This window comes from Zalophus californianus, chromosome 17 (assembly GCF_009762305.2).
Source record: "Zalophus californianus isolate mZalCal1 chromosome 17, mZalCal1.pri.v2, whole genome shotgun sequence".
Taxonomy (NCBI): Eukaryota; Metazoa; Chordata; class Mammalia; order Carnivora; family Otariidae; genus Zalophus; species Zalophus californianus.
This window is the reverse complement of record NC_045611.1, coordinates 57,084,146-57,109,486: the sequence shown is the minus strand read 5'-3', so window position 1 is coordinate 57,109,486 and position 25,341 is coordinate 57,084,146. Positions and strand designations below refer to the sequence as shown.

Here is a 25,341-nt window from a genome sequence, read left to right as displayed (position 1 = left end):
ACTCTGCCTTACTAGCGGCCCGGCGGCTCAGAGACGGCGCCGCGAACGTGACGTCATGGAACAGTGCGCAGGCTCGCCCCTCCTGCCCCGCCCCCAGGCGGCGGCCACGCCCCCGACTCCGGAAACCCCCATTCCCAGCTGCAGCCGCGCCGGGGCCCATCCTCATAGGCCCCGCTTCTGACAGGCCCACCGCCCCGTTAAGCCCCGCCCCTTTCCGGAAGCCTCGGCCCGAGCGGAGCTTGCCCTTCCCCACGTGGGTCGCCGGCCGCGCGCTCCTCTTTCGAGCGACCCCGCGGCGGGTGTGCGGCGAGTGTGTGGCCCGTCTGCGGCGGGCTCCGCGTCGGATACCCGCTCCTTCCCGCCATGAACCGCTACCTCCTGCCGCTGTCCGTGCTGGGCACGGCGGTGGGTGGCGCGGTGTTGCTCCGGTGAGTGCGCGCCGCCGCCGGGCGGGTCGGCAGCTTCCAGGAGGGGGAGGTGGCAGGCCAGGGAGAGGTCGCTTGGTGGTCGCCGGCCTCGGACCGGTCCAGACGGTGCGGCGGAGGGGCAAACCTAGGGAGGGCCTCGAGGGCAGGTCACGGCCCAAGGTCACCCCGAGTCCTCGTAAACTTTCTGGTCCTTGATTATCGAGTCCATCCTGCAGACGTGTATTGGGCAGTCCCCATAGGTCACCCGTGACCCGGGTGCAAGGAAATGCGTGCCCCCTAAGCTCTCGTTACCCGGAATCCGAGACGCAAACCGGATTGCCCAGTGATTGCACTGCACGGGTTATACACATGGTTCTTGTCTTTCCTAGACTAACACCCCTCCAGCCCCCCCGCAGAAAACCCAGCTACCCAATATTCTAGAGCAGCACTGTGGGGTGGAACTTTGTGCGCTGATGGAAGTGTTTCACGTTTGTGCTGTCCATTATGATAGCCATCACACACGGCTACCGAGCGCTCAAAGTATGGCTTGTGGTATGCTTGTAGTTAACGATACTGAACTTAGACACCTGTTAAGAGGGTGCAGCTCACGTGTTCTTACAATTAAAAAAAAGAATTAGCAATATATAATTTCATTACATTTACACAATACAAGAGATTGGCTGGGAGGCCTGAAAGTAATTGGAATATGGAAATATTTTTTTTTTTAAGGGCATAAAGCATAGACTAAATCTCTGAATAAACACCTTTGGGTTTATTTGCCTGCGCTGTGATGAGGCTTCGTGGTGAACTTGTTGCTGCTGATCCGATAAAGTCATTTTCAGGGAGTTTTGATTTATAATTCATTACACTGCAGCTCTGTGATATTAACTGGGTGTTTTTGAAAGGTCTAGAAAATGGAGATTCTTTTTTAAATGGAAATAATTTTCCCTTGTGATAAAATCCATCAGCTGCTGTTTGTTTTTATTCATACTGTTGTCTTTCACTTCTGAAGAGCTAAAAATAGTAACAAAATAAAGGGACAGCGTGGGATGGGCAGAATGAAAGGTGAGCTGAATGCCCTGGGGAAAAAGTATGGCTGTTTATTTTTAATTAACTTAAATAAAAAATTAGCCCCAGGAGGCTGGCGGTTTCCGTGCTGTACAGGGCCTATCATGTGGTGGCATTTTTACGTGGCCCGTCCCCTCTCAGTGACATTCGCTTGTTTCCAGTATTTGGCCTCTCGGGAATGTGGGTAAATGGTAAGAGCCCCCCAAAGATGTGCCTGTTGTAGGGTTCAGAACTGTGAAGGTCTTACTTTACCTGTCACAGGGGAATTTGCAGGTGACATTGAGTTAAGGACCCTGAGATGGGGAGGTGGTCCTGGGTTGTCTGGGGCTGGGGGGGCGCCCAGTGCAACCACAGTGGTCCTTCAGAGTCAGTGACCTGAAGACTCCACTCTGCTGACTTTGGAGACAGAGGAGGAGGGGCCGTGAGCCACGGAGTGTGGGCGCCTCTAGGAGCTGGAAAAGGCACGGGACCCGCCTCTCCCCTAGGGCCTCCAGAAGGAGCACAGTCCTGCCAACTCGCAGCCCTTATCTTGGTGAGACCCATCTTGGACTCATGCCTGCAGACACGTAGATTACCTGTGTATGGTTTTAACCGGCTGAGCTTGTGGTAACGGTTTGGCAGCCATAGGAAACCAACCCAGTGGGTCTTTACAAAGACTGAGCCTTTGCCTGCAACACCACACTGGCCCCCAGGGAGTTAGGAGATGTCCTTCCCGTCTTTCGGGTGGGGGAACACAAGCGCAGTGGGGTCATTCACCCAAGATCCTAACAGTCAGGGGCACGTGCGGTGAGGGTGCACACATGGACAGAAGTGACCACCTCGTTTCTTACCTGCAGAGACTACGTTGCGGGTGGGGTCTGTCCCAGCAAGGCCAGCATTCCTGGGAAGACCGTCATTGTGACCGGCGCCAACACGGGCATCGGGAAGCAGACGGCCTTGGAGCTGGCCAGAAGAGGTGAAGTCCCAGGGGGCACCTGGCTTGGTGTGTGAGGTCTGGGACGGAGCGTTTGCTTTCCTGGGGGATTGTTTTGGTTGCAAGTGGCAGAAACCAAAGTCATGCCGGCTTAAGCCAGAAAGGCTGGTGTCCCTAAAAGAGGTAGGGGAGACTTTGGGTCTTAGAGGAGGCTGTGGACCCTCGGACTGGGGTTATGGAGGAAGTCCACGGAGGAGGATTGATCGCTTTTGAAGTTAGAATTAGTGGATTTCCTGTTGAGTCAGACACCAGAAAAGAAGTCAAGGATTTAGGTTTGAACAACTGGGAGACCAGACTTGCCTTTTGATTTGCTGGGGTGGGAAGGCTGTGGCAGGGCAGGTGGTGAGGGCTGGGGGAAATTGGAAACTTTCTTTGGGCTTGATGGGTTGGGGTGGCCGGGGGAATGGGTCCTGATGGGCCAGGCTGGAGCTGCCTGTCTACCTCCGAGGTCAGAGTGGTGGGGGCCGTGATGGGCAGCACCCCCCCACCACATGGGGTTTCCCCAAGGAGGGGGCATGTGCTCCTCCCAGGAGAGGGTGAGAAGTGAAATCGGGTGGACACCCCCACCCCCCGCTGTCTGGAGGGCCCGGCGGCAACAGAGGATGAACAGATCCTGGGTTGGCTGAGTTCCCTTGTGGACGGTGGGAGGGGAGGCAGCGTGTGTCGGCGGCAGCTGGGCCCATGGCGGGCAGACGAGCCACGCGGACCCACACCCGTCCTCCAATCCCCGCTGCTTCTCACTTCTCTCATTTTTTAAAGTTTTTCTTTTTTATGGCTGTGTTGAAATTCAATCTACACATCACACAATTCACCCGTGTCAAGCGTACACTCTGGTGGCGTTTAGTATATTCCCAGATTTGTACGAACATTGCCAGTTTCGGAACACTTTCATCAAAGTGACAGCTCGGTCCTCTTAGTGGTCCCCCCAGGTCCCGCCCCCCCCCCCCCCCCCCCCCCCCCCCCCCCCGGGAACCATCCGTCTACCTCCTGTGGATCGGCCTGTTCTGGATATTTCATGTCAATGGAATCATAGGCCACGTATATTTTTGTGACTGGCCGCTTCTAGCAAGCACGTTCATGAGGTCCATCCACGTTGTATGTGTCATGTTCCTTTCCGTGGCCGAGTAGATACCAGGGTCTGGATGGACCACCTTGTGCCTCTCTGCTCAGCTGCTGATGGACATTTGGGTCGTTTCCATCTTTCGGCTGCTGTGAATGGTGCTGCTGCGTGCTCGCGTGTACACACTCTTGTGCAGACCTGTGTTTTCATGTGTGTTTTCTCTCTGTACCTGGGAGAGGATTTAAAAAATATTTTTTTCCTGTCCTGGGCTCGCAGGAGGCAACATCATTCTGGCCTGTCGAGATATGGAGAAGTGTGAGGCGGCGGCAAAGGACATTCGCGGGGAGACCCTTAATCACCACGTCAACGCCCGGCACCTGGACTTGGCCTCCCTCAAGTCCATCCGAGAGTTTGCCGCAAAGATCATCGAAGGTAGGAGGGAGGACGCCGGCCTTGGGGGGCAAGGTCCTGGGTGGCCACAAGTCCTAGAGTGTGGTGCTGGTGTTTTCTGACAGGTGCAGATTTCTATGGGTGAAGATCGTACATTTTTAAATCTCCTGACATTGTCCCGTGAAAACATTTTTCATTTCAACTGTTTACACAAATCAAGAGAGTAATATTTCTGGGTATGTGGACACTGTTTGGAATTCAAATATCAGCATCCATAAATAAAGTTTTATTGGCGCACGGTCCTGCCTGTTTACGTATTCTCTGTGGCTGCTTTAGTCCTGTGACAGCAGAGGCCGTATGGCCTGCAAAGCCAAAAATACCTAGTCTGGTCCTTTACAGGGGAAGTTTGCTCTGTGGGACTCCTGCTCTGTAGGAAGACGAACTCCTTCGGCCCGAGAGCGGACAAGACGCAGAGGCCTAGGTGAGGTTAGGTGTGCAGGGACCCGGCGGATGAGTTAGCCCAGTGAAGGCGGGCGGAAATGCTGACTCATCACTCAGTAGTTGCTGAGCCTCCCTGGCGCTCGGAACTCCCGCTTTCTCTGCTGGGTGTTTCTTTGCGCAGATGCAGGGATTCGGCGGGCATTTTTCTGCACTTGGTCACATGGGTGACTCACTCATTTCCGCGTCCCACCAGATGTTCTCGGAACTGGCTCATGTCTTTATGTTTTCAAGCAGGGGTACCATTTTACAGGATTAAACATTTGGAAAGTACAAACGGGGATACAGCCAAACACCTCCCTGCCACTCGCTACCAGCTGCCGTCCTCAGATGTGTTCAGTGTCCTCGTGTGTCCTTTTGGAGACAGTTTGTGCATTTATAAAGCAAGCAGGTGTATATACCTCTCCTTGGCTTCTTTTAGAGAGAGCGAGCATGAGCGGAGGGGAAAGGAAGAGGGAGAGAGAGGACCCTGAGCAGACTCCATGCCCAGCGCGGCCCAATGCCGGGACTTGATCTCATGACCCTGAGATCATGACTTGAGCTGAAACCAAGAGTTGGACGCTTAACCGACTGAGCCACCCACATGCCCCTCCCTTGGCTTTTTTCTACAACTAGAACTGTGGTGTTCTCTCTCCCCCATTCTACCCAGCAAGTTCTAGTATTATCTGTTTTTACAGAGGGGGAAACCGAGTCACAGAGAAGCTGCGTGACTTGGCCAGGGTCATACCGCTGCTCAGGGTAGAGCCAGGGGATTTGAACTGTCATCTGATGGCTCCAGAGGGTGTGTTCCTGACGGCTGTGCTAACCCCCTCCACCCTCAAAGCCAAACAGAGGCTGTTTCCTAGGTGCTAGATGACTAACCTGTTATCCCCACGGATCCTGCAAACCACTTTCAGAGTGTTAGGGGTTCTACCGTGTCCCCTCAAAAGATGTGTTGGGGTCCTAACCCCCAGGACCTCAGCACAAGGCCTGATCTGCAGAGAGGGTCTGTACGGACGTGATTAAGCCCTATTCCAGGGACTGGTGTCCTCATATGGTGGGGAGATTAGGACGCAGACAGGCCCAAGGGAAGAGACAGGGAGAAGGCGGCCAGTCACCTATGAGCCCAGGAGAGAGCCTGGCACAGATTCTCCCTCGTGGTCCTCGGTCCTTGGAAGGATGCAGCCCTGAGACACACTGACCCCGGGCTTCCCGCCTCCAGAATGGGGACACAGTACGTTCAAGTAGCCCGTTGTGTGAAGCTTTGTTATAGCAGCCCTTGCTAACTGAGACAGGGAGGAAGGTGCTATTACTCATCCCATTTTACAGATGAGGAAATAGAGGCTCGGAGAGGGACGGTCGTTCGTGCCTGTGACGTGGCAGGTCTGGAATCAGGTGTGGCACAGGCTGCCCGCCGAGCTGACGTTCCCACGAGCAATCCCCCAGTCTGAGGCCCTGAGGCCCCTGCAGATGTGGCTTCTTTTCCTTCCCAGGAAAGGTCTCCAAGCCTTAGGTGGGAGTGTGTTTTCTGGGGCTGCCGTCGCCAAGTACAGCAAACTGAGTAGGTTGAGATGAGAAGCTGTTCTCCTCACAGTTGTGGAGGCCAGAAGTCCAAGATCAAGGTGTCAGCAGGGTGGCACTCTTCCTGAGACTGGGAGAATCCTTCCTGCCTCTTTCAGCTTCTGGCGGTGGGCTGTCAGTCCTCGGTGATCCTCGGCTTTAGATGCATCGCCGCAGTCTCTGCCTCTGTCTCGCTGTGGGTCTCAGCCTGCGTCCTACTGGATTATGGCCCACACTGTGACCTTCTCTTAAATTGATTACTTTTTGCAAAGACTCTTTCCAAAAATAGGTTGCATCCCCAGGCTCTGGGTGGACATGAATGTTTCAGGGACACTGTGCAGCCAGCCCAGTGCTGGGGGCACTTTCCACCGATTGCACTGGTGCTCCATGCAGGCCCTTATGGGACTGACATGTTTGCCCTCGCCCCTGTCTTCCAGAGGAGGAGCAAGTGCACATTCTGATCAACAATGCAGCTGTGATGCGGTGCCCCCGCTGGACCACCGAGGATGGCTTCGAGATGCAGTTTGGCGTTAACCACTTGGGTGAGGTCACGGGCTGAGGGATGTGTGGTATATCGTGGGCCTGGGATGTGAGTGGGGTTCCCCAGTGGGCCAGGCACAGGCTCTGGGGAGGGCCAGCGTCCTCCTCTGCTCTCCAGGGCAGCTGGGCGGCCACCTGGCAGCTCAGGGAATTGCCTATTCATTGCTGGATGCTCTGTCAGTCCTTCGGATTCTCCATCCATCTCTGGGCCTTTTGACCCTTTGTCTGTCCTCCAGTCTGTCTGTCCATCAGTTACTCTGCCTACCTGTTGTCACCCTGGGTATAACTGGCGTTCTGTTAGTAAGGGCAAGAGGGGGGGCATAGATATTGGGTGGGTGCCAATCACTGGATTAGGGCCCACCCTAATGGCCTCATTTTCACTGTAAAGACCGTCTCTCCAAATAAGGCCACATGTTGAGGCCCTGGAGGGTCATAACGCACATCACCATCATTTGTGTCCTATTGACTGGGGCACAGTCACATGACCTGATGTCACTGCAAGGGAGTCTGGGAAATACAGTCTTTCGCTGGGGAGTCCTGTGCACAGCCAACCATTCTATTGCTGAAGGAGACATGGGAGGCAGTCCGTCTCCCCAGCTGACCTCATGGGGTTCTCGTAGGGCCTGATGTCTGGGGCTGGGTCACTGTGCTGTGGGCCCATCCTGTGCTCTATAGGATGTCCAGCAGCATCCCTGGCCTCCTCCCACTAGATGCCAGGAGCACCCCCTTTTCTCTCTAGAGTTATGATGACCAAAACCTCTAGACATTGCCAGATGTCCCCTGGGGGAGAGAACTGGCCCCTGTTGAGAGCCATGGATTGGGAGGGTCAAAGAAGGTAATGTTCTCAGTACGATCCTATGTACCAGATAAGAATTCAGCGGGAATTGTCTTTTTGTTGTCCTTCATCCAGGTCACTTTCTTTTGACAAACTTGCTGCTGGACAAACTGAAAGCCTCGGCCCCTTCACGGATCATCAACCTCTCGTCCTTGGCCCACATTGCCGGACACATAGACTTTGATGACTTGAACTGGGAGAAAAGGAAGTATGACACCAAGGCAGCTTATTGCCAGAGTAAGCTGGCTGTCATCCTCTTTACCAGGGAGCTGAGCCGGCGCCTGCAGGGTACGTGCTGGCCTTTTTCTTCCTCTAGCTCTGAGCCTGGAACAGTCCTGCTCTGACCCTGGGCCCCGGGGAGGTCAAGCATCGGCCCCAGAACAGAACAGGCAGACACGTGACACACATACCACCATGTTCATGGGGCCTGAAGCTGACATCACTGATCAGTCGTGGCGTTTCTTTCGTGCTCATCCTGCACAGGCATCTAAGCTGTTGGTGCTCTAGGCTAGTGGTTCTCAACCACGGAAATATCTGAAGATGCTTGTGGCCATCGCTTCAGGGAGTGGAGGTGGGGTGGGTGTTGCTACTGGCATCTAGCTGCTCAGCATCCTGCAGTGCCCAGGATAAAGAATGATCTGACCTCAGGGTCCACAGAGCTGAAGTTGAAAAGTCTGCCCTTTGCCCTGCTCCTCACAGAGCATCCGTGGACCAGCAACATCAGCTGGGAGCTTGTCATAATTACAGCATCTCAGACCCCATCCCTGACCTGCTGCTGCAGATTCCCTGGGGGTGGGTGGAGCCCAGCAGTTTGGGTATCTCGCGCCCTCTGGGTGATTTTTTACATACGCTCCGGTTTGGGAGACTCTGGGCAGTCATGCAACAGAGCGGCTTTGCAAGATGAAACCACTTTGATGTGGAAGTTTCAGAGCAAGAGAGGTGATGTGGATTCAAGGGTAGGACCCAGCACAGTACAGGGTAGCCCTGGATCTGAGGGTGGGCCGTGTCAGCCTTCCAGGTGGGAAGTGAATCTGGCGTCTGCCCACCCCCTCATCCCTCCTCTTCCCTCCTCTCTCCAGGCACGGGTGTGACTGTCAATGCTCTGCACCCTGGTGTGGCCAGGACAGAGCTGGGCAGGCACACGGGCATGCACAGCTCTGTCTTCTCCAGCTTCACACTCGGTAAGCCACCTCCTGGCCTGGGGTCCCTGAGCTGAACCCCTGCCCTCACAGCTTGGGGGCTAGGACTCGCTTCAGGGTATTAGTCAGGGTTCTGCAGAGAAACAGAACCAATAGGATATATATAGATGCTTGGAAATTTGTCGTGCGGGACTGGCTCATGCATTTATGGAGACTGAGAAGTCCTGTGATCTGCCATCTGCATGCTGGAGGCCCGGGAAGGCTGGTGGTGTAGTCCCAGTCCAAACCCAAAAGCCTGTAAACCAGGGGAACGATGATGTAAGTCCCAGCCCGAAGGCCAGGAGCACCGTCTGAGGGCAGGAGATGGATGTTCCAGCTCAAGCAGAGAGAGGGGGGAGTTTGCCCTTCCTCCACCTTTTTGTTCTGTTCTCACCCTTAACTAATAGCTTGGCTGCCCACATTGGCGAGGGCAGATCTCTTTGCTCACCCTACTGATTCCAATGCTAATCTCTTCCGGTCACATCCTCACGGACACGCCCAGAGGTAATGCTTTACCGGCTTTCTGGGCATCCCTTAGCTCAGTCAACTTGACACAAAACTAACCGCACACTCGAGAGACTATGTCAGTGGCCTGGCTCTACCCCCCCTCCCCTGTGTCGTCTAGGATACTGAGAATGAGTCACTTCTCCATGTGTATCCAGCCTGCTGGCCTCAGACTAGCCCCAGGAAACAGGCTAGATCCTCTTTGATGAGAAAACTGAGGCTCAGAGAAGGAGACCATGAAGCTTGACTCCTGGGTGTGCTCGGGGTGACCAGCTTCACCCCAAACTAGCTGTGCCAGCCAGGGAAGCAACTTCACCTCTTGGGCCCTCAGTTTCCCAACTACAAAATGAGGGCCACAATAGTGTCCTCCTCACAGTTGTTGGGAGGATGAGATGGGCCTTAAAAGGGCCAGCACAGGGCCTGACCACCTTTAAGCTGAATAAATAATTAGAACTTTAGAACTAGTGTTTGTAATCCTGAAAATCATTTACGGGGTGGGTGCCAGATACCATGGATCTTAAACTGAGGCTGGCCCCAGAGACATTTAATAAGTAAAAGTTATTTTAAAGCAAAATGGGGTAGGGTAAAGACTCAGAGCTGACTGAGGAGGGAGAGCTTCCGTTTGCCTGGGGAAAAGCCAGCGAGGCTTGCTGGGGGAGGCAGCTTTTGGGCTGGTCTCTGCACGTGGAGGGATTTGGCTGGGCAGTGCCAGGGAAGGGAGCTCCTGGGGGAGGGAACCTTGGAGGCACAGGCCTGCAGGTGGGCTGCGTGGGACTGCGGTCCCGCATCTGGCCTCTGGGCCCTGGGCGGCCCTGGGGGTGGAATAGGGCTTTTCGTCTCCTCCTCACTGAATGTGTGCTGACTGAATGCTCTGTGGGCTGATTGCAGGGCCCATCTTCTGGATGCTGGTCAAGAGCCCCCAGCTGGCAGCCCAGCCCAGCACATACCTGGCTGTGGCAGAGGAATTGGAGGGTGTTTCTGGAAAGTACTTCGATGGACTCAAAGAGAAGCCTCCAGCCCCTGAAGCTGAGGACGAGGAGGTAGCCCGGCGACTTTGGGCTGAAAGTGCCCGCCTGGTGGGCTTGGATTTGTCTGGTGGTTCCTCTGTGAGGGGGCAGCCCCTCCCCAAATAACCTCTGGGAGACTATGAAAACCACGTGGGAGGCTGAGTACCAGGGTGGAGCGGCAAGACCAACCAAAGGCTGGCTGCTCTGTCTGCAGCACCCTCTAGGTGGCGGTATTGGCCAAGGAATGCTGACTGCCATGCCCACGTCACCCTCTAGGTGGCAGTGTTGGCCGTGTGAGCCTCCAGACCACTGTTGTCATGCCCTCAGCCCCCTCTAGGTGGCAGTATTGGCCAAAGAATGCTGCCTGCCATGCCCTCCAAGTGGCAATGTTGGCTGTGTGAGCCTCAAGACCACTGCTGTCACGCCTTCACCCCCTCTAGGTGGCAGTATTGCTGCGTGAGCTCAAGGAACGCTGGCTGCGTGAGCCAAGGAATGCTGGCCGCCATGCCCACGTCACCCTCTAGGTGGCAGTGTTGGCTGCGTGAGCTCAAGACCACTGCTGTCATTCCGGCACCACCCTCAAGGTGGCAGTATTGCCTAAGGAGCGCTGGCTGCCATGCCCACACCACCCTGTAGGGGGCACTAGCGGCCCTTTCCTCAGGCACAGTGGATGGGGACTGCAGATGCGCACCTGGCGCAGCTGGTGTAGTGCGCCCCGCAGCCCGCAGGTGCGTGGGGCCGTCAGACACCTGCCTTGAGCGTGTAACTGGGAACTGCTGAGGGAGGAGTCCGCTCCCTCTAGCGTGGCCATGTCAGGAGAGCCCGTGCAGAACTGTATGGCTGTTGGGAAAGTTGTCGGCCAGACACGGTCAAGTTCGTGGTTCCCCGTGGGACCGTGCACGCGCTCAGTCGCCTTTCTGAGCCTCGGTTTCTCCCACTGTGAATGTGCAGAATAACTTGACTACCTCGCAGTGCGGTGTGGTGATGACGGAGTTCTCGCCTTGCTGCTGAATGTTCACTTGCGCGTGCCATACCCTGGGTGAGCCGCCGGGGTCACCCCTGAGGACAGGCCTTGTAATGCCAGTCCTGCTAGGCACAGCAAGGAGCGAGAAACCTACCCGCTGCGCAGCGTCGGTGATAGAATCGGGGCTGGCACTCAGCTCCCGCACAGAATGGGGGGAGGGGTGCACCAAAAAGCTCAGTAATCAAGGTACAAAAAAACATGTAACATTTGAGATGCTTGTGGAGGCCAGATGCTCCATGCCCTCCACTACCCAGAACATCAGCCAGCGGCCCTGCCCCAAATGCCTACAGTGCTGAGGAAGGTGGGGTTAAAGACGGCTCAAAGTTTTCTAGATACGGTGAGTTTTCTTTCTGTTACCACATCGGACCACAGCAGCCGAAGGGTATGTCTGGGACGAACGGACTCAGGTAGGCACCTTCCAGCATGGACCCCAACAATCCCCACTGCCCCCTGTCCACTCCCTTCTTACCCGCCAGCTGTGGGCTGGCCCTAGCTACTCACTTGTAGTGCAAAGAGCAAAGCCGACGGAACGTCCAGTTCTGGGGTTCGGTTACTGACGGGCGTCTGGCTAGCTCGCGCTCGCTGGCCCTCGCACTGCCTGGTGTGAGCCACCCTGAGGGGAGGCCAAGAGCTGGACAGCCAGGGAGGAACTGAGGCCTCTGTCCAGCAGTGCAGGAGAAGGTGTGAATACCAGGAGGTGGGAATCACGGGGGTGCGGTATTCCAGGAGCCTGTTCACCACAGGGATACACAGACCACACATACGTACATAGATCACACGCGCGCACGTATCCTTATATAGTGTATGCATTTCTCACTGTGGAATCAGGGGAAAACCACGTTTGAGAAATACTTCTACTGGTAGTACTGTAGTCTTGAGAGTAACCGCGAAACCCCTGGTTCTCTAAACAAAGGTACAGGATTCGCCTGGAGGTGATGGTATTTGCTAACATAAGCAAAATACAATGATCAAAGTCAAGAAGATAATAATGATGGTGCTAATATCTGATATCAATCTATAGACATTGGAATTATATCAGTGATAATGTCCCTTATAGCAAAAAACCCCACAAAATTCTTTTCTGACCCAGGATCCAATCCAGAACCACACTTTGTTAGTTGGCATGTCTCCTTAACCTGCTGAAATGGTCTTTCTCTTTCATGAGCTGGACACTTGTCCAGAATGGGTCTCGGGGCTAGTGTCAAGGGGTCAGCCAGAGCTGTGTTCCTTCTGGAGGCTCAAGGGGGAGAATCTGCTTCCTGCCTTGTCCAGCATCTAGGGGCCCCCACATTCCTCACCCCCAGGCCCTTCCTCTGTCTGCAGGGCCAGCTGTGGTGGGCCAAGTCCTCACACTGCCATCTTTCTGGTTCTTTCCCCTTTTAAGGAGGATCCCCAGGTGATCCAGGGTCACCTCTGTCCTTTACATTGGCTGGTGAGCAACGGAATTCCATCTGCCACCTCAACCCCCCTTTGCCATGCAAAGTAACAGGTCCTGGGGATTGGGATGTGGATCTCTCTGGGGCGGCCGCTGTTCTGCCTGCTACACCGTGCTCTTCAACAAAACCTGCTTCCTTAGCTTTTCTCAGGGCTGTGAACTTCCTGGGTCCCTTCCCATCAATTCCCTTCTGCTTCTTTTAAGCAGAACCCTCATCAACGGTGTTGCTTGCAAGCAAGTCAAATGAAATGAACAGATGTTACCATTAACTCCCCACCACTCACTCTAAAAAAAAAAAAAAAAAAAGAGCCAGGGAGGCCTCCCCCCACTCCCCGCTGGCTCAGTCAGAAAAGCACATGACTCTTGATCTTGGGGTTGTGAGTTTGAGCCCCACTGTGGGTGCGTTGACTTAAAAACAAAAACTGAACAAACCCTGGGGTGCCTGAGCAAGAAGAGTTGGAATCCAGTCTGATTCAGAAGCCCACATTCATGGGGGAGATGGGGGCCTGGATGGAAGGAATGTGAAGCCCAGCCCACTGGGGCGGCGGTCCCCACAGGGACTGATCTCTTGCATAGACCAGTGCAATGTGGCTTGGGGTTAATTCTAGGCACAAACCCTCACAACCAACATCCGCTTCCTCTCTGGGACTGAGAAACCCCAAGGACCACAAATGTTGACTCACAAACCACGTAACCCCTGCCTTACTCTCCTGAAGGCTTTGAGGCGGCTCACAACCCTGAAGAGAGTCCCCAGAGAGATGAAGGATGATAAAAACGGGCCTAAAAAACAAACAAACCCAACCCCCCAGAAATCCAGAGACAGCAGTGTGGCAAAGGAATAAGCAGACTGAAGAACCAAATATAAAAGGGTGATGCTTCAGGAGTTTTTGTTTTGTTTTTCCCAAAAAGAAACCTGAGGCGGTGTCAAACCCTTCAGACTGCTCTTTGCGCTTGGGGAATTCTGCCGGGTTTCCGTGGGCTCCCTGTGTTTGCTGTGCCGGGAAACGTGCGGGGTGTAAGCTGGGATGACAGTCGCTCCAGGCATAAGTAAGAAGGGGCACCGTTGCAGCGGTGGGAGTCCAGAGGTAAGGCGGGCTTTGTGTTCTCTGATACGGCCGAGCTTCCTCCTGCCGGACTGACCATCCGACTGGGGTCAACTTCATCCCAAGGCTGGGTCTCTAGCCAGTCAAAGTGTGAACCCCTAAAAGATCCGTTCAAGTCTGAACCCTCGGCGCCTGTGAGTCTGAGCTAATTTGGAAAAAGTTGCTTTGCACATAAAATTAAATGAAGGATCCCGGGATGAGACCATCCTAGATTATCCGGGGGTCCCTAAATCCAGCGGTAAGTGTCCTTATAAGAGACGGAAGAGGAGGTGACACAGAGTGGAGTGGAGAAGGCCACGTGGAGACAGGGCAGAGAGTGGAACATTGCAGCCTTAAACCAAGGAACAGCTGGGACCCCCAGAAGCTGCCAAAGACGGCACGGGACAGACTCCCCTTGAGCCTCTGAAGGTCGCACGACCCTCCTGACACCTTCAGTTTGGACTTCTGGCCTCTGGAACCGTGGGACAGTAAATGTTTCAGGTCAGCGGGTTGATGTCACAACAACCAGAGGGAATTAATACAGTCTCTTTGGGGGTCACAGGATGGTTGCCAGAGCCGATGGGGACCACTTGCTTGTTTTCTGGCCGGTGGGAGAGAGAAGGGCTTCTCTTTCTTTTGTCTACTGGGGTTTATCTTAAAACCCATAAAAGCCCCCCAGGGAATGCCAGGGAGTAATGGATGAAAGGCAGGCTCCCCAACACCAGTGCTGTTAAATGTTCGGGGCTGGATAATCCTGGCTGTGGGGCAGGGGGTGTCTTGGGTACTGTGGGATGTTGAGCAGCATCCCTGGTCTCCACCCACTAGATGCCTGTAGCATCCCCCCCCCCCCCAAACTGCCGAATGTCCCCTGGGAGGGAAGTCACCTCCAGGTGATAACTCTTTGCGCAGACCCGTGTGGACCCCTTTCCGGGCCGTGAACATGAGCAACTGCAGGTGGATGACCACAGAAGTAAGCACCAGCCACAGAGCCTCACAGCTGCCTGCTGTCACCTGTGCTCTTGGGAGGGCATGGGGGTGGAAGGCAGGCACTGGGGGATTGAGTGGCTTTAGAAGTCGACAGATCTTCATGGAAACCAACCATGCAAATGGCAATGGGCAGTCCCGCAGAAGTCAGGCCAGAGTCTCAGGGTGACAGCAGCAGAGGAAATGAAATCTGAGATCTGGGATTGGGTCATTTGTGGGGACAAACCTGAAAATGTCGAACTCCCAATTCCCCTGAGATGCCCTTGCAATGAGAGACCAGCATCTCTTAATCGGAGGTCACCGTTCCTCCATAAGCAGGTGTCTCCTGGGATGATACTCACTCACCTTGAGACCTGCCCCTACCACTTTCATTGCCTGTGGCAGATCCCAGCTCATGCTCCATGAATTGTAGGGTCTGGCTAATGTGTTTTGGCAGGAGCCTGGGGATCATTGCAAGTGGATCTTGAGGGTGTTAGATGGGGTGGAACATGAGACAAATTGGGAGGAATCCATGGACATGGGGTCACTCACCTATGATGAAGATTTTATCTAATATTTTGGGCTTTCTGAGTAGCTGCAAACTATGGCAATTGCATACCTATGGATCTCCCACATAATGCCTAAAGACAGATCAATATCAATACCCCTGTTCTGATGTACTGTGGTTAACTAGGAGAATGTCCTTGTTTGCAGGAAAAAAGATCAGTATCTGGGTGAATTACATCAGGTCTGCAACACAGTCTCAAACGGTTCAGGGGGGGAAAAAGCGCTTCTTTGTATTATATTTATATACTCTTCCCAAAGTTTGTTTCAAAATAAATAAATGGAAAAGAAAAACAATGCAGAATTACAAAACCACATCTCCGCCGGAGAAGACAGAGAATGGCTGCACTTCAAAACAATGCCAAAACGAAAAGGGAAAACCTTACCAATTTCCAGTGAGCAAGCTCTCTTTTCATGTTTTTTATATTTCAACCATGTGAATGTGTTACTAGAATAAAATCAAGTTCCATAAATAAAAGCAAAGGGATGCATACATATGACAAGGTACTATCATGTACGTCTGCATCTTCTTTTTCCATTTAGCAATAGATCTTGAAGATCATCTGTATCGCTACGCAAAGATCTATCGCACTCCTTAAAAAATACCTGAACACGATTTCATCACGCGGATGTATCACAGAGATGCCACAGGGAGAGTTTGAGGGAAGCCGTACAAAAGATAGAGTCAGGTGCTGTTGGCAGCCCTAACATTGGGTGAAAACCACCACCAGAAATAGAAAGTTGTGCAAACAGTAAAAAGAGCGTTCCGGCTGATCAGGGCACCGACCGCAGAGCACAGACTATAGTCTGTGAGAGACTCAAGAACAGGGAGAGGTACCCTTTGGACACTGCATGGTCGTGCTCGCTTCGGCAGCACATATACTAAAATTGGACACTGCATGGTGAAGGGAAAAGGGAGAAAGGGGGAAATTAGGATTTTTCAAGAAGAAAGGAAAAAAAAAATCAAGGACATAACCTTTCTCTCTACTCTCTGCCTCCCTGCAGGAGCCCCCTAGTAAAAAACTGTACTTTACCACACTGACAGCAGAGGGCAGACTTCTACTAAAAATCTTTACAACAGCAACCAAGCGCATTATCTAGGAATACCTGTCAGCAGGAGCCGCACAGATCATCCCAGTCACCAGCCCTGTTTACAGAAATACACAGGTGCAAACATTATTTATCAAACACTGCCATCCAGATGAACCAGAAGATGAGAATCCCAAAACTCAGTTGGTAACACCTAAGAGCAGAATTAGTAGGTCACATGGTAACCCTACGTACACAACATTTTGAAGAACTGCCAGATTATGTTTCTCTCACATTCACAAGCGTATTCACAACAGCCCAAAGGTGGGAGCAACCCAATGGCCATCAGAGTTGACTGGATAAAGGAAGTGTGGAATGTTATTCAGCCCTCACACCCGCGACCACAGTGATGGGCCTTGAAAACACAATGCTAAGTGAAATAAGCCAGTCGCAAAGACAAATACCATGTGGTTTCACGGACATGATGTCTCTAAAGAAGCCAGATTTGCCAAGATAGAAAATAGCGTGGTGCTTACCAGGGGCAGCTGGGCGACGGTCCGGGAGATCGAGTGCTGGGACTGGAGCAGTAAGCCTTAATCTCTCCAGGCAGGACTCAGGAGCAGGCAAGGCGCTTCTGGTCTAGCCACCAAATTGGCAGCATGTGGAGATGCCTGGGGAGATCTGAACACATGAAGACAATTGCAACTAATGACAATCAAGAGCTTGATTCTCCCTGTTGAAAACACGGGAAGAAACATCTCTCCGGTTGCTTAGAACATTTCTTTAGAAAACTTGAAAGTTTTCTCTCTGTCTCTTCAAAGTGTGTGCCAACATTTTTAGAAGGTAAGTAAGCCTCTTGCCAGCTCTGTGACCCAGGACTGTCTTTCTCGAGGACTGGGAACGTGAACGTGAAGGGAGGCGGCATTTATATCTACCGGCTTCTGAAGGAGGACAGGAGCTCAACTCCATGTTGCAGAGCTGCCTCCCCACATAAAGCTGGGAGTGGTTTTTTTTCCTCCGCCTAAAGCCAATCAGCTGACACATGTGGTCTCCCCAGTCACCGGATAAATTTAGGATGATGGTGCTGTCAGGTCCCCTGGGTGTGATGAGCTGACCCTGCTTGACTCTGTGACAGGGTGGGACTCTTTCCTGTCTTTGCCATCTTGTTGGCAGACCTTGTCCTGATGCCCATCATGCTCTGGCTTGAACACCTATTCAATAATAAAACTGTGTTCCTTCTCTTCTACCTTTGTGGAGAAATTTTCTGGGTTGGGAGATTTTGTTTAATGATACCTCCCCAACATTATGGGCTCAGCACTTGGTTTAGTTCCCCTGAGGGAACATAAGGGTTCTATATTCCCATTTCACAATCTCACTGTGTCAGGCTCCGGAAACTTCAATCTCCCCTCTGTCTCCTGTTTTCTCTCATACATACACACAAACTACCCTCAATTTTTGTGCCAGGGGGTCGGGGGCTCCATTTTAACCTTCGCACTCCCATTCCTAATGCGGAGGGAAGGCACAAAGCTGTGACCATGCTTAGGGGCAGTCTTGGCATTTATCTTCACCATCCCTGACACACACTGTTAGGGACTTCTCCAGGGCAGAACCTCCCTGTTGATATCTCCCCAACATACAGATCCAGACCCGGCAGTTTTCCACCCTTGGAATGTAGCCTGAGAATATACATGCACGTGTGCAACAGGATTTGTAAAAGGAAGCTGGTTGCATTTGTAAAAGCATGTTGGTTGCATTTCTTTAATATGGAAAGATGAGGAACAATCTAAAAACCAGCAGTATGAGTCATCATAAGCAAGTTATGGTACCTCCAAGAAAAGGAACATGAAAGCCATTTTGCTGGTACTGGTTTTTAGCACGTCGTCTGGGGGAGACATTTAATGGGGACATAGTGACATGTGGGTGGATGGAACCTACGTGCCTGGACCCCTGGCAGTGGGAGCACCATGGCACCTGTGGTGAGATAGAAGGAGAAGAGAGACACAGTGCCTTAGCAGCAGGCACTGTTTTCCCTGAGTGGCCAGGGAGCCACCATTAACACAAGCACCCAGGAGATGGCTGAAAACGAGAGTCCAACTGATGGAGTCCTTCGGGGCTGGAAATTCAGGAGTGGGGGTGCTCTCCTTAGAGGTGAGTCACCACACGCTAGGAGGGGATGAGCTCTCCCAGGAGGGAGAGGGTGGCAAGAGGTGTGTAGGTTGAGGGCCAACTTTGGTGGATCTGATAGGAACTGGGAGGAAGAAAACTGGGTGATGATAAGGAGGGGAGAAAGCCTCTCTTGTCCAGCAAGCATCAGCCCCTGCAGAGAAGCACAGGGAGCTGAAGGATGAATAATGGCTGCTTGTGGCCCCTTCCTCCATCTTCAGAGCCACCAGTGGCTGGTTGAGTCCTTCTCCCACTGCCTCACTGACTCTTGTTTTTTCTGACTCCCTCTTCTACATTTAAAAACCCTTGCGATTCAGTGTAGGGATCCGAAGGGGCACATGCACCCTAATGTTTATAGCAGCAATGTCCACAATAGCCAAGCTGTAGAAAGAGCCTAGATGTCCACCAACAGATGAGTGGATAAAGAAGATGTGGTATATATACACAATGGAATATTATGCAGTCATCAAAAGGAATGAGATCTTGCCATTTGCAACGACGTGGATGGAATGAGAGGGTGTTATGCTAAGCGAAATAAGTCAATCAGAAAGACAAGTATCCTATGATCTCACTGATATGAGGAATTTAAGAAACAAGACAGAGGATCATGGTGGGGAAGGGAGGGGAAAATGAAACAGGACAAAACCAGAGATGGAGACAAACCATAAGAGACTCTTAATCTCAGGAACCAGACTGAGGGTTGCTGGAGTGGAGGGGGGTGGGAGGGATGGGGTGACTGGGTGATGGACACTGGGGAGGGTATGTGCTATGGTGAGCACTGTGAATTGTGCAAGACTGTTGAATCACAGACCTGTACCCCTGAAACAAATAATACAGTATATATATTAATAAAAAAAACAAAACCCTTGTGATTCATTCAGCTTGTCTGGATAGTCCAGAATTACCTACTTATTTTCAGATCAGCTGATTAGCCACCTTAATTCCATCATAGCTGGAATTCACCTTTGCTGCGTAAGGCGACACATGCACAAGCTCTGGGGATGAAGTTGTGGACATCTTCGGGGCATCATTATTCTGCCTCACTCACTACACCCTCCCTGTTGGATTACCCTGGACCAGTTGTCCCTGTTTGAATTGAGAACTCATGAGTGCAAAAATCATAGCATGGAGTCGTTCAGGTTGTCACCTGCATAGGGACAGTTGGCCAGTGAGTGAATGGGAATATAACTATCCCACCTGCTTCTCCCCAAACTGCAAGCCCTAGCTTGTGGCAATGGCCACTTCAAGGAACTGATATTATTCTTCCCATTAGTGAAATAATGTCCTATGGGATATGGGCATATAGTGGGTTGAATAACGACTCCTCCCAAAAGATAGGCCTGTCCAGAGTCTCGGGTTGTCATCTTCTTTGGAATAAGAGTCTTGCCGATGTAATTAAGAATCTTTTATTTAATTAATTAATCAATTAATATTTTTTTATCTTTAAATTTTTTTCTCTTTAAATTTTTTTATGTTAATCACCATACATTACATCATTAGTTTTTGATGTAATTATTGTTTCCATGATTCACTGTTTGCGTATAACACCCAGTGCTCCATGCAGAACATGCCCTCTTTAATACCCATCACCAGGCTAACCCATCCCCCACCCCCCTCCCCTCTAGAACCCTCAGTTTGTTTTTTAGAGTCCATCGTCTCTCATGGTTCATCTCCCCCTCCGATTTACTCCCCTTCGTTCTTCCCCTCCTGCTATCTTCTTTTTTTTTTCTTAACATATATTGCATTATTTGTTTCAGAGGTACAGATCTGTGATTCAACAGTCTGTAATTAAGAATCTTGAGATGAGACCATCCTGGATCAGGATGAGCCCTAAATCCAATGATGAGTATCCCCACTGGAGACATAAAAGGAGAAGACACATGTGAAGAACACATGGAGATGAAGGTAGAGATCAGGATGAGCCTGTACAAGCCGAGGGACACTGAGGACCGTTGTCAGCCCCCAGCAGCTGGAAGAGAGGCATCGAATGGGTTTCCCTCAGAGCCTCCAGAAGGAATGAATCCCAACAACACCTTGCTTTTGGACTTCTGGGCTCCAGAACTGTGACAGAGTAATTTTCTTTTGTATTTTTTCCAATTAAAATTTTTTATTAAAAACATTTTTCCATTTTTAAAAATTGTAAAAAAAATTGTGGCATATAGTTGATAATAATTTCAAATAATTGTTTCTATTTCCTTGGTGATAGTCGTGATCTCTCCCCTTTCATTCATAATTTTATTAATTTGGGTCTTTTCTGTTTTCTTTTGGATAAGTCTGGCCAGTGGTTTATTGATCTTATTAATTCTTTCAAAGAACCAGCTCCTAGTTTTGTTGATCTGATCTACTGTGTTTCTGGTTTCTAATGAGCAATCTGGATGAAATGGATGTCTTCCTGGAAACCTATAAACTGCCAAGACTGAAACAGGAAGAAATTGACAACCTGAATAGGCCAATAGCCAGTAATGAGATTGAAGCAGTGATCAAAAACCTCCCAAAAAACAAGAGTCCAGGGCCTGATGGATTCCCTGGGGAATTCTACCAAACATTCAAAGAAGAAATAATACCTATTCTCCTGAAGCTGTTTCAAAAAATAGAAACAGAAGGAAAGCTTCCAGACTCATTCTATGAGGCCAGCATTACCTTAATCCCCAAACCAGGCAAAGACCCCATCAAAAAGGAGAATTTCAGGGGCGCCTGGGTGGCTCAGTCGTTAAGTGTCTGCCTTCGGCTCAGATCATGATCCCAGGGTCCTGGGATCGAGCCCTGTATTGGGCTCCTTGCTCAGCGGGAAGCCTGCTTCTCCCTCTCCCACTCCCCCTGCTTGTGTTCCCTTTCTTGCTGTGTCTCTCTTTGTCAAATAAATAAATAAAATCTTAAAAAAAAAGAGAATTTCAGACTGATATCCCTGATGAATATGGATTCCAAAATCCTCAACAAAATCCTAGCTAATAGAATCCAACAATACATTAAAAGGATGATCCACCACGACCAAGTGGAATTTATCCCTGGGTGGTTCAACATTCGCAAATCAATCAATGTGATAGAACACATTAATAAGAAGAGAGAGAAGAACCATATGGTCCTCTCAATTGATGCAGAGAAAGCATTTGACAAAATACAGCATCCTTTCCTGATTAAAACTCTTCAGAGTATAGGGATAGAAGGAACATTCCTCAAGTTCAAAATCCATCTATGAAAAACCCACAGTGAATATCATCCTCAATGGGGAAAGCTGAGAGCCTTTCCCTTAAGATCAGGAACACTTCAAAGATGCCCATTCTCAACACTATTGTTGAACATAGTACTAGAAGTCCTAGCAACAGCAATTAGATAACAAAAAGAAATAAAAGGCCTTCAAATTGGCAAAGAAGAAGTCAAATTCTCTCTTTTCGCAGACGACATGATACTTTATGTGGAAAACCCAAAAGACTCCACCCCCAAATTACTAGAACCCATACAGCAATTCAGTAATGTGGCAGGATACAAAATCAATGCACAGAAATCAGTTGCTTTCTTATACACGAACAACACAACCGTAGAAAGAGAAATTAGAGAAACGATTCCATTTACAATAGCACCAAAAACCATAAGATACCTCGGAATAAACCTAACCAAAGAGGTAAAGGATCTATACTCTAGGAACTACAGAACACTCATGAAAGAAATTGAAGAAGACACAAAAAGATGCAAAAACATTCCATGCTCATGGATCGGAAGAATAAACATTGTTAAAATGTCTATGCTACCCGGAGCAATCTATACCTTCAATGCCATCCCAATCAAAATTCCAATGACATTTTTCAAAGTCTGGAACAAACAATCCTAAAATTTGTATGGAATCAGAAAAGACCCCGAATTGCCAAGGAAATGTTGAAAAAGAAAAACAAAGCTGGGGGCATCATGTTGCCCAATTTCAAGGTATATTACAAAGTAGTGATCACCAAGACAGCATGGTACTGGCACAAAAACAGACATATATACCAATGGAACAGAATAGAGAGCCCAGATATGGACCCTCAAGTCTATGGTCAAATAATCTTCAACAAAGCAGGAAAAAATATGCAATGGAAAAAAGACAGTCTCTTCAATAAATGGTGCTGGGAAAATTGGACAGCCACATGCAGAAGAATGAAACTCGACCATTCTCTAACACCATACACAAAGATAAACTCAAAATGGATGAAAGACCTCGATGTGAGACAGGAATCCATCAAAATCCTAGAGGAGAACATAGGCAATAACCTCTTTGACATTGGCCAGAGCAACTTTTTTTAAGATACATCTCCAAAAGCTAGTGAAACAAAAGCAAAAATGAACTTTTGGAACTTCATCAAGATAAAAAGCTTCTGCACAGCAAAGGAACCAGTCAACAAAACAAAGAGGCAACCCACAGAATGGGAGGAGATATTTGCAAATGACACTACAGATAAAGGGCTTGTATCCAAGATCTATAAAGAACTTCTCAAACTCAACACCCAAAAAATAAATAATCAAGTCAAAAAATGGGCAGAAGACATGAACAGACACTTCTCTGAAGAAGACATACAAATGGCTAACAAGACACATGAAAAAATGTTCATCATCATTAGCCATCAAGGAAATTCAAATCAAAACCACATTGAGTTCCTGGACACGCTGAGCGGGCTCTGGGCCCTCCGCACACCGGCTCTTCTCCTCTTCCTGTGCTAGTTAGCTGTGGTGGCCATGAAGACCCTGAACCCCAAGGCCGAGGTGGCCCGAGCCCAGGCTGCGCTGGCGGTGAACATCAGCGCGGCCCGGGGCCTGCAGGACGTGCTGAGGACCAACTTGGGGCCTAAGGGCACCATGAAGATGCTTGTTTCTGGTGCTGGAGACATCAAGCTTACTAAAGATGGCAACGTGCTGCTTCATGAAATGCAAATTCAACACCCAACAGCCTCCTTAATAGCCAAAGTAGCAACAGCCCAAGATGACATAACTGGTGATGGTACCACTTCCAATGTTCTAATCATCGGAGAGCTACTGAAACAGGCGGATCTCTACATTTCTAAAGGTCTTCATCCCAGAATAATAACAGAAGGATTTGAAGCTGCAAAGGAAAAGGCACTTCAGTTTTTGGAACAAGTCAAAGTAAGCAAAGAAATGGACAGGGAAACACTTATAGATGTGGCCAGAACATCTCTATGTACTAAAGTGCATGCTGAACTTGCTGATGTCTTAACAGAGGCCGTAGTGGACTCCATTTTGGCTATTAAAAAACAAGATGAACCTATTGACCTCTTCGTGGTTGAGATCATGGAGATGAAACATAAATCTGAAACTGATACAAGCTTAATCAGAGGTCTTGTTTTGGACCATGGGGCACGGCATCCAGATATGAAAAAAAGAGTAGAAGATGCATACATCCTCACATGCAATGTGTCATTGGAATATGAGAAAACAGAAGTGAATTCTGTTTTTTTTTTACAAGAGTGCAGAAGAGAGAGAGAAACTTGTAAAAGCTGAAAGAAAATTCATTGAAGATAGAGTTAAAAAAAATAGAACTGAAAAAGAAAGTCTGTGGTGTTTCAGATAAAGGATTCGTTGTTATTAATCAAAAGGGAATTAACCCCTTTTCCTTAGATGCTCTTGCAAAAGAAGGTATAGTAGCTCTGCGTAGAGCTAAAAGGAGAAATATGGAAAGGCTGACTCTTGCTTGCAGTGGAGTAGCTCTAAATTCCTTTGATAACCTAAATCCTGATTGTTTGGGATATGCAGGACTTGTCTATGAATATACATTGGGAGAAGAGAAATTCACTTTTATCGAGAAATGTAACAATCCTCGCTCTGTCACATTATTGATCAAAGGACCAAATAAGCACACACTCACTCAAATCAAAGATGCAATAAGAGATGGCTTGAGGGCTGTTAAAAATGCTATTGATGATGGTTGTGTAGTTCCGGGTGCAGGTGCAGTGGAAGTGGCAATGGCAGAAGCCTTGATTAAGTACAAGCCCAGTGTAAAGGGCAGGGCCCAACTGGGAGTTCAAGCATTTGCTGATGCATTACTCATTATTCCCAAGGTACTTGCTCAGAACTCTGGTTTTGACCTTCAGGAAACACTAAAGTTCAAGCGGAACATTCAGAATCAGGTCAACTTGTGGGTGTGGACTTAAAAACACAGGTGAGCCAATGGTAGCAGCCGAAGTAGGCATATGGGATAACTATTGTGTAAAGAAACAGTTTCTCCACTCCTGCACTGTGATTGCCACCAACATACTCCTGGTTGATGAGATCATGCGAGCTGGAATGTCTTCTCTAAAAGGTTGAATTAGAAGCTTCCCTCATGTCATCCGAATCATGAAGACTCCACGAGTGATCCTAAGAATATAGCGATGGAATTTTTGTCCAAGCCTCAAATAATTTTCAAAAGCATTTTCTTTTCCCATATGAAAAAAAGAGAACACTGACACCTAAAATTCTGAAGTTCTGAAATTAGTGTTTTTTTAAATTGCACTGCAACGTACACACATTAAGCAGGCCGTTTTTACCCAATGAAAAGGATGTTTTTCTTTAGCTTCAGTGATATAAAAGTACCGTGTGAGATAAGTAAAAAAACAAACAAACAAACAAACCACATTGAGATACCACCTTACACCAGTTAGAACGGCAAAAATTGCAAGGCAAGAAACAAATGTTGGAGAGGTTGTGGAGAAAGGGGAACCCTCTTACACTGTTGGTGGGAATGCAAGTTGGTACAGCCACTTTGGAAGACAGTGTGGAGGTGCCTCAAAAAATAAGACACAGATGTAGTGAAAAGAAGGGCCATACGCACCCCAATGTTCATAGCAGCAATGTCCGCAATAGCCAAACTGTGGAAAGAGCGAGATGCCCTTCAACAGATGAATGGATAAAGATGTGGTCCATATATACAATGGAATATTACTCAGCCTTCAGAAAGGATGAATACCCCACTTCTACATCAACATGGATGGGACTGGAGGAGATGATGCTAAGTGAAATAAGTCAAGCAGAGAAAGTCAATCATCATATGGTTTCACTTATTTGTGGAACATCAGGAATAGCAAGGAGGACATTAGAAGGAAGGGAAAAATGAAGGGGGG

At 49.7% G+C, this 25,341-nt stretch overlaps 1 protein-coding gene and 1 pseudogene across 6 annotated transcripts; both read left to right on the top strand.

The window, feature by feature from the left end:
• The first annotated feature begins 228 nt into the window (after positions 1-228).
• RDH13 (retinol dehydrogenase 13) lies at positions 229-20,364 on the top strand. 6 transcript variants are annotated; one of them, XR_003524138.1, is made up of 8 exons: positions 229-428; positions 2,312-2,430; positions 3,785-3,940; positions 6,373-6,477; positions 7,386-7,598; positions 8,390-8,491; positions 9,881-11,430; positions 20,017-20,364. XR_003524138.1 is itself a non-coding variant. In XM_027618436.2 (7 exons), the coding sequence occupies exons 1-7, from the start codon at positions 364-366 to the stop codon at positions 10,123-10,125; spliced, it is 1,005 nt and encodes a 334-aa protein (XP_027474237.1). In that variant the 5' UTR covers positions 229-363; the 3' UTR covers positions 10,126-17,342. The 6 variants fall into 6 exon arrangements, 2 of the variants coding, with proteins under 2 accessions (XP_027474237.1, XP_027474238.1); XR_003524140.1 differs by having other exon boundaries at positions 9,881-11,360; positions 20,017-20,029; XR_004819778.1 differs by lacking the exon at positions 20,017-20,364 and adding an exon at positions 16,073-17,342 and having other exon boundaries at positions 9,881-11,360.
• LOC113936281 lies at positions 20,102-24,612 on the top strand (annotated as a pseudogene).
• The last annotated feature ends 729 nt before the right edge of the window (positions 24,613-25,341 follow it).